The sequence below is a fragment of the Tupaia chinensis genome, unplaced genomic scaffold (assembly GCF_000334495.1).
Source record: "Tupaia chinensis unplaced genomic scaffold, TupChi_1.0 Scaffold000074_1, whole genome shotgun sequence".
Classification (NCBI taxonomy): domain Eukaryota; kingdom Metazoa; phylum Chordata; class Mammalia; order Scandentia; family Tupaiidae; genus Tupaia; species Tupaia belangeri.
The window spans coordinates 5,550,420-5,559,249 of record NW_006159534.1 but is presented as its reverse complement, the minus strand read 5'-3'; the positions used below and the strand labels follow the sequence as shown (position 1 = coordinate 5,559,249).

The 8,830-nt window shown below is 37.0% G+C and overlaps 1 protein-coding gene across 1 annotated transcript in view; it reads right to left on the bottom strand.

Moving 5' to 3' along the window:
* Nucleotides 1–773: 773 nt before the first annotated feature.
* The window catches only part of TNFSF18 (TNF superfamily member 18), a 10,133-nt gene continuing 2,076 nt past the window's right edge, over nt 774–8,830 (bottom strand). Inside the window, 2 exon segments of the mRNA XM_006142347.2 lie at nt 774–1,867; nt 4,090–4,120. Of these exon segments, the coding sequence (XP_006142409.1) occupies nt 1,521–1,867; nt 4,090–4,120 (378 nt within the window). The 3' untranslated portion in view covers nt 774–1,520.

The window sequence follows — 8,830 nt, the reverse complement described above, 5'->3', positions numbered from 1 at the left end:
CTCTTTAAAAAAAAAAGAATTTAAGCACATTTAACTATATGGGATCTTCAAAGTGAAGAAGGGAATGTGATTGAAGGAAGTCCTGAGCAGCGCCCTAGAATTCCCTGCTCCAAATAGAGAACAGAAAAGTTTACTGGGAAAGGAAAGATCTGGCATACCTTATTATATCTAACTTGGACTACAAGAGAATAAACCCAAAAAACTGAATTTGCTACATTTTACAAACTTCCAACATGATGGTAGAAATAACAATTTTAAAGTCGAGACATATGATACACAGAAAACCCACTGACTCTATTGCTCATTCCTTCTATGAGTTGAGACAAATTATCTACGATCCATTTGTCCCCATAGTCTCATTGTTAAAATATTGTCAAAAAATATCTACCCTATTATTGCCATAGGGTATTCACATGTTATGTGAAAGCACTTTGAAAATTGTAGAAAGTCAACTAAAAATATTAAGTTATTGTATGATGTAATAGATTATTGATAATACCAAATTTGGGGTTAAAAGTATTAATTACTAATGGTTTCTCTTTGGTTACCATTGGTAATGTTTAGAAACATGCAAATAAGTTCTCTTGAAGCCCTCAGTGAAGATTCAGAATAACCCCCTCTGACCAATTGTTTGTTTGTTTTAATTGCTGGAGAGCATGTACATTCACTAGAGAGAAATAAAGAGACTAAGAGAGAATAAAAGCGAGGGAAAAAAACCCACAATGGGTACCACAATCTCTTCTCCATTTCTACATCCTGTTGGGACTTGGAGACACACACAAACATGTGCCTAGCATGTTTTTTAAACCACCGTGGCTGGATTCAAACCATGATAAGTATGTGTGATCCAGTTATCTTAACCACTTTGCCACTGGCCTGCCTGACCAATTGGTTTTATAAAGCACCCTGCATCCTGAGTATGATGAAACCAAGGGAAATTCCCAAATAAAGTGCATTCCACTTCATGCCATCTTCACCTCTGTGCCAGTAGTTTTCAGTGTTCTCTACCCTCTGACATCACCACATTTAAAGTTGAGTGTTGTCCTATTTGTGGCCAGTCTATTAATCAAACTACTTTTTATCAGAAGGATATCAAAAGATGTGAATATGACAATAATGAAGTAAAGCAATCCAAGAATATGAGAACAAGGCTAGGCTACTGCCCTGGATCCTTTTCACAAATCAGAAAAATCTCCAATGGAAATAGAATGTCATTTTTCTAAGGATCCAATTACTACACAGAGATTCTTGGAAAGGCTTCTGTCTTCTGCCACCACATTCATTTTTTCATGGATTAGTGAAGTATCTTTGTAGAGCCAACATCAAGAGTAAATCAAAGTCTTTGGCATTTCTTCTGAGTCTCTTTCTGATAAACATGAGATGAAAATTCACACACAGAGGAGTTCTATTTGTGTTTACTTGGGTATCCAGACAAACTCCAAGTATTAAAAATCTGCCCCCTTCAACCCACACACTCATATCTCTGGATGTGCTGAAGAGTGTGCGACCAAATCAAGACTCTAAGAGAGGAACTGGGGATTTGCCAATAAAATGATCCCCCAGTATGTATTATTTTTTAGAACCTGATGTTCCCAGTTGAATAACAATTCTATTATATCTCCAGTGAACAGTTCGTAAGTCCCACCTACATTTTGGATTTTAGAGTTGTTTGTTAGAGTTTGTATGATGTCATTGTTTCTACGTAGCTGCACCTCAAAAGGAGCCGGTCCTTTATAGGTTACATTGGGAGCCACTTGGCCGTAAATTAAATATAAGCCCTTCTGAAGTATCTTCAGCTTCCAGTCAGATGTTTCATTCACACAGGGAGGATCAGGAGATACAATTTGCCATTTTGAGGGTAAAGGTCCTATAAGAAATTCACAAGAGAGAAAAAAATGGAAAGCAAAGTTATTTCATTATTTCATCCTCTTCCTGATTATAGTTCATTCTTTATCACCCTATGTAGGTTTCTTTACCTGGTCTATAATAGTTCTTTCCAATGATTTTAATATTTTAGTTTAATATTTAATATCTATCCATCTATCTACTCCTTATTTCACAGGAGGTGCAAATTCTGAATGTATCTCTTGCTTAGAGAGCTCTGAGGAAATTGATTTGGAATAAATGAACTAAGTGGCTCTGTATTGTTTCTCAATTAATATTTGTGGAAAAGAAGGAAAGAAATAAAGAAGAAATGAATCACATAAATACTCTCTGTGACAACCAAAGCTAGCAGTCCATGACTTCCCCTGCCTTTTGATATAAACTCTATTGACTATGTATCTCTTTATCACTGAGACATTCCCTAATCAATCTATATAAAATAGTGCTTTCTTGTGATTCTCTCCCTTTACCCTGCTTTGGTTTTCTTCACTGAAGCTGTTACCATCTAGCCTGTTAAAATTGTTCATTTGTTTATTGTCTATCTCTTAAATATAATATCTTCTAAGGCAAGTACTTCTCTATTTTGCTCATTGCTTTATTTACAGCACCTCAGTGTTCCTGGTACCTAGAATGTGTTAAATAAATATCTATTTTGTTTTTAAAGTTTATTTATATCCTCTGGGAACCAGCAGTTAGCGTAATGGCTATGTCGCTGGACTCCCACGTAGTCAACCGCAGTTCGCGTCCCGTACCCGGTGGCTTAAAACTCATGCCGGGCACGTGTGCGTGCGTACCCAAGATCCTGAGAGGAGAATGGAGAAGGGATAGTGGCATGACCATCCACCCTGGGGGGTGATTTCTCGCTTTCTGTCTCTATGTCTCTCTTTGTCTGTCTGGCGAGCGCATGCGCCCTATAGCGAAGAAACCTCTCAAAAAAAAAAAAAAAAGTTTATTTATATCCTCCGAGAGAGATTGGTAACCCCTGAAAGACTTCATGCCACAACCCATCCCCAGTCTCAGCCAGCCCAGATTAGGGACACACACACATATTGTGTGATTAGCAGTGTCCTGGAATACAAGCCTAGGAAATTCCCCATGTGGATTCAGCTGCCTTATGGTTGCACCACTGCCTAGTCCTGTGCTCAATATTTATGACTTATATGAGACTCAGGGTAGATTCTGAAGGAAAATATACAAGTGATCACCAGAGCAAGAGACAAAATGTCCCTCTATCTCCAGTGAGGGCTGAGCCTAGTAGATTTTCTTCTTCCTTAACACTGGACAATAGGCAAATCACAAAAAGAAGGGCTATTCATCTGCCTATTTAATTCTATATAGGGGTCACTTAAAGACCACCTTAGCAGCATTTGAAGTTCTCAAATTTTACCATATGAAGAGGAATTTCAAACATACCACCAGTTTCATTCCATTGACTGGAAAAACAAAAACAAAACACGAAGACAGAGGCAAGTTACAAGAAACGTCCAGATTCTCACAAGCCAAGGGACCCAAGTGATGTAAGCTATTTAGGAACACAGGGGTTACAAGGTCGATTCTAGAAATATTCTGCTTTCAGCTGAAAATGTGCATTCAGATTGAAACCTATAAACAATTAAAAATGTATTTTGAGGATTTGTATGTATTCTAAGAAATATGCTAAGACTCAAGATAACTAAACTTAAATGTGTCCTTTAAGCAAACATCAGGTGACTATAAGAGAAAGTGACTCAAAACATGAGAAGAGAAGAAGTGAGGAGAGGAAGTGGCCATTCCCTCATTCTCATGTACATTTTGAAACAGTAACAGCACACTCCCTCGTACTCTACTGGACATTAAACATATGTAAAATGTGAGGACTTCAAAGAAAAGTTGTAGATATCTTCGAAGAAAAGTTGTGCCTATTAAAACAGAATGAAATAGGTTCCTGGATCTCAGATTTACAAGCCTGTGAGAATGATATGCATTCCTACTGAGAGATATGACCTCAAATGAGAGCTTCATCAAAGCAGGGACTTGTCTGTCTAGTTTATCTTGGAAAGCCTCACCTCTTAGATAATTGCCCAGCACATGATAAGTAATTATAAGTAGTGGAAAAAAAAAAAGAGTTAGAAAGGAATACAGGGCTTCTTGAAAGTACTAGCACTTGCCTTCTTGCGTCGAAAGCTAAGAAAAGAAAAAAGGAGGCATGCAAGATAGGATACTTACCAAACTTAGCTACACAGGGTTCCTTAGCAACCTGTTGGAGGAAAAAGAGAGGAATTGGTCAGGTTGACAACACTTAGCTACTGTCCTGATTGATTCATTCAGAGTTTCAGAGTCTGGAAGCAAACTATCTTTCCACATTAAAAAAAAAAAAAAAAAAAAAAATCCATCCATCCACCATATCTCAGGAGCTTTACTTTAGAGACAACTGGCTTCTTTTTTCCCTTTCCCTTTCCTTTTCCCTTTCCCTTTCTCTTTCATTGCCTAGCTGTCCTTTGGGCCCTTTTAGGCAAAAGTTAAGGTCTCATTCCACCCACCTAACCTGTATTCACAGGACAACTATTTGATATTAGACCTTTCTTCTCTTAAACTATAAAATTTTTCAATTAACTATGGTCTCCACACCCTGTTAACTACACAAGGTGATCCTTTGGCTTATGGGAAGAAAATTATAGAACTTCTATTTTTGTTATTTTTATTTAATACAATAAGAAGTTCTTATTGTATTACTTAAGCTTACTTACGCTCTAGAAATATTTAGAGCTCATATTGATAAATCTATCCTTATTTAATATTCAGACAATCATGGGTCATATATAGAACTGAGGTACCCTAAAAAAAGTCTTAACAGTGTCAAGCAATGTCATTGAGTAGATAAGAAGGGACAGAATAAAGGTCATGGACGACCTTGGGTAGATACAAGGACAAACTACCTACAGTGACAAGAAGGAAACCCATGGCCACAAATGTGAGTGAGTGGCAGGTAGGGCTTTGAAACTGCTTTCCTTACTGTTTCTATTTGCTCTTGAAACCCAGAGGCAAAGTAATCAGATGAGAATTAGACTGGCAAATAGTTACTGGAGAGAAGCTGAAAGTACCAAGTAGTTCATTAGAGAAGAGTGAAAGGACTGGAGAAATGTAGGTCATTTCTAGAGCAATGCTGAAGTCCCACTTGAAGTTAGCGGTCATGAATTTACAGTTAAGACCTTTCAAAAGGTCTCACAGAGCAGTTGAAGTAAATCAGTGTTGGAGATTTTCTATAGTTGAATTTTTCTCACTAGAAGATAATGAAGAGAGAGAGAGGCAACTGAATGGTTTATGCAAGAGAGGAATGATAATTATAGACCTTAGAATTAAGGAAGGAAAGGCATGGATAGAATGAGTGACAATGCTACTTTAATTTAAAACTTAAACTTTCATCATTGAACAATGAATTGAACAATGAGTGCCATGACATCAATAACATGCCAAGAAGCATTCTCCCATTTTGATCCATACTTGTTTGTGAGATTAATTTTTCGGTTATGATAGCCAAAACCATGAATCTAAGTTAGCATATAACTTCAAATTATTGCATCACAAAGAATTAAACTAAAATTAAGAATATAGAATAAATATATTTATCATTTAAATACACTTATCATTCTACTAAAACATTATCTCAGTTATTTTAGTGATGTTTATATTATATATGAGCATATTATAAAAAATATTTGTAAAGGAAAAAACTATGATAAACCTATTAGTTGGCTCATCTTTATAAATTTCTATTTTGTGTATCTTTTTGATGCACATATTTACTAGTACTTACATATAACACAATAATTAGCAGACATATGTTGGGGATTGTGTTTTGTTAATGACAAAACAAAGCAAAACATTTTATTGATAGAGAGGTACAACTCACTGAAATGAAAGTCTAGAAGCCTCTGTTCTAGGGAATAAATCACCAGATTCTCTGCAACTGTTTTTTGCTCCTGTAATTTGACCCTCATTTTGGTGTTTCTTGGAAGAGATGTTGAAATTCAATTTAGTTCAACCCATGATGGGCATATGACAGGGTCTCCCTTAACCTCAATTTCCTCATCTGTAAAGTGGGGGAAGTTATAGCACCTAGTTTATTGAAGTTGCCATTGAGTTTAAATGAGGTCATTCTCATAAAGGGCTTTGTCATGATAGCCTGTCTGGACCTGCTCAATAAATACTAGCTGTTTTGATAATGATGCTAATTATAATAAAGAACTAAACAAACATTTAAGCACCTATATCTCCAACCTTATACTGGTACGGCAAGTGAGAGTGGCAAATATAAGTTATGGTTCTTGACTCTCAAGAAGTGTATCTTTTTAGAAAGACATGATTATATATATGAAACAATTAGGTAACGATCTTAATGTAAACAAGTGCCAAAATACATGCCACAGATAATCTCTGCACAAGCTACTATACCGTGTATAAAGAGTGTGCAGAGAAACTTACAGCCATAAACAGATTAGCTGCCAGAATCAGAAATTCATGATACCGTACTACTGTACTGCTTTAATGTCTACCTAGAGCTACCAAAACCACCACTTTGATGCTCTTTAATTATTGCCCAAGATTAAAATTTGTCCCTTCTCCTCCATTCTCCTCTCAGGATCTTGGGCATGAATGTACACGTGTCCAGCATGAGTTTAAGCCACCAGGTCCAGGACTCGAACCTCAGTGGACTACATGAGTGTCCAGCGACATAGCCATTATGCTAACTGCTCGTCCCCCTGAACATCTGATTTCTTAGAGATGACTTCTGTGAGGTGATTTTCATTGAGGGATTGATCGAACACCTTGAGCTCATATCCTATCCTTTCAGTTTAAAGTCTTCTGGAAGAAGGAGGAGGATCTTTCCAGGGAAATTTCTGTTGGCCTTAAATTAGGACCCAAACTACCCACCTACCACTTTTTAAATTGGTGTCTAGATAATCTGGAGGTAGGACTTTGCATGTAAAAACTAGAGAAGAGACCAAAGTAGACTAGAACTCCAAAGTTCATGGGGTACTTGAGAAGGTGGAAGTGGTCACCTCATAATGACTCACCATTCACCAGCCACTCAGACCTCTTTCCCAAAGTTGTTTGTTTGTGGCCATTAGAGAAAGGGAAGTGAAGACAAGTGAAAAGGGTAATGTTTGACGTAATAGCACTGCATTATCGGCCAGCCCACTGACTTTTCCCATAAGAAATAATCATTCCGTGGGACCAGCAGTTAGCATAATGGCTATGTTGCTGAACTCCCATGTAGCCGACCACAGTTCAAGTCCTGGATCCAGTGGCTTAAACTCACGCCAGACACATGTGCGTGCATACCCAAGATCCCAAGAGGAGAATGGAGGAGAAGGGATTGCGGTCTGGCCATCCCCCCTGAGGGGTGATTTCTCACTTTCTGTCTTTCTGTCTCTGTCTTCCTGGCAAGCTCATGCACCCTATACCAAAAACCTCTCCGAGAAAAAAAAGAAAGAACTAAACATCCTTTTAGCATGAAATTCTAAAATGTCTTATCATTCTCGAAATTTGGAACATGCTCTCAGCTGTATCTAGAAGTAGAGCCTTTCATTGAGAAGCTGCATATTCCCAGTAAAGGTACTGCTGCTGGAATGAGAAAAATGGAATATGTTTCTTTCTTTTTCTTCCTATTGTTACATAATTGCCATGTGAACTTGTTTATGATTATTGTTGCTGAACTCCCATGTAGCCGACCACAGTTCAAGTCCTGGATCCAGTGGCTTAAACTCACGCCAGACACATGTGCGTGCATACCCAAGATCCCAAGAGGAGAATGGAGGAGAAGGGATTGCGGTCTGGCCATCCCCCCTGAGGGGTGATTTCTCACTTTCTGTCTTTCTGTCTCTGTCTTCCTGGCAAGCTCATGCACCCTATACCAAAAACCTCTCCGAGAAAAAAAAGAAAGAACTAAACATCCTTTTAGCATGAAATTCTAAAATGTCTTATCATTCTCGAAATTTGGAACATGCTCTCAGCTGTATCTAGAAGTAGAGCCTTTCATTGAGAAGCTGCATATTCTCTAGAAGAGAGAATCCAAAATCAGAACTCAGACACTTGGGATTGATTAGTCAAGTGAAATCTGGCAAGAGGTATCCTGGTTGACTCTGGTGTTATTAGACTTCCTCTGTCCCTTTGTAAGAGTCAGTGTGCCTTTGATAAAAGTGTTTCCCTCCTCTTCTATACATTCTTTTTCTACCTAGTTATATACTGATTTGGAACTGATGACACCAGTATTAATTGTTTTTCAGGATGTCTGGCTAATAAAATGCAAGGTGGTTTTTAGAAGTTTAAAAAGCACTTCCAAATTTAAGTTATTGCTATGCTCACCCTTCCTCTTCTTCAGAAACACACAGAATTTCTGGTATTTTCTTTCAGTTCAAAGTTGCAGAGGTTCATGCTTCTTTATACATTACTTAAGGAGACAGGGCTGTGATTAGAAGTTCTTCTGTTGGACATCTTTGTATATAGTATGTAACAGAAATTGCTCTGTTACACATTTTTGTATACAGCATGTAATATAAATTAATGGACTACTGTGTAAAAATTTGGTCAATACTATACTTACCTTAACTAAATTAACATCTATAGTATACTGCTTCCTTTGGTATTTTTTCTCCATTTGCTTTCAAATATCTTAAGTGATTGAAACATATCTTTGAAATCTCTGGTCAGTCTACTTTAAAAAATGTTCCTGCAGTCAAATCCCTTGCTTAGGTGGGCACTTTATCTTCCCCAAGCCCAGAGACTTGAAATATAACCATAATGGGCTATAATACTGAATTATGTAACATTTTTAATTTATATTTTATTTTATATATCTAAACATGATGTATATATTACATTTATATATGAATATATATTTTATTATATATATTATATATATATTTTATATATATATATATATACACACACACATATATATATATAT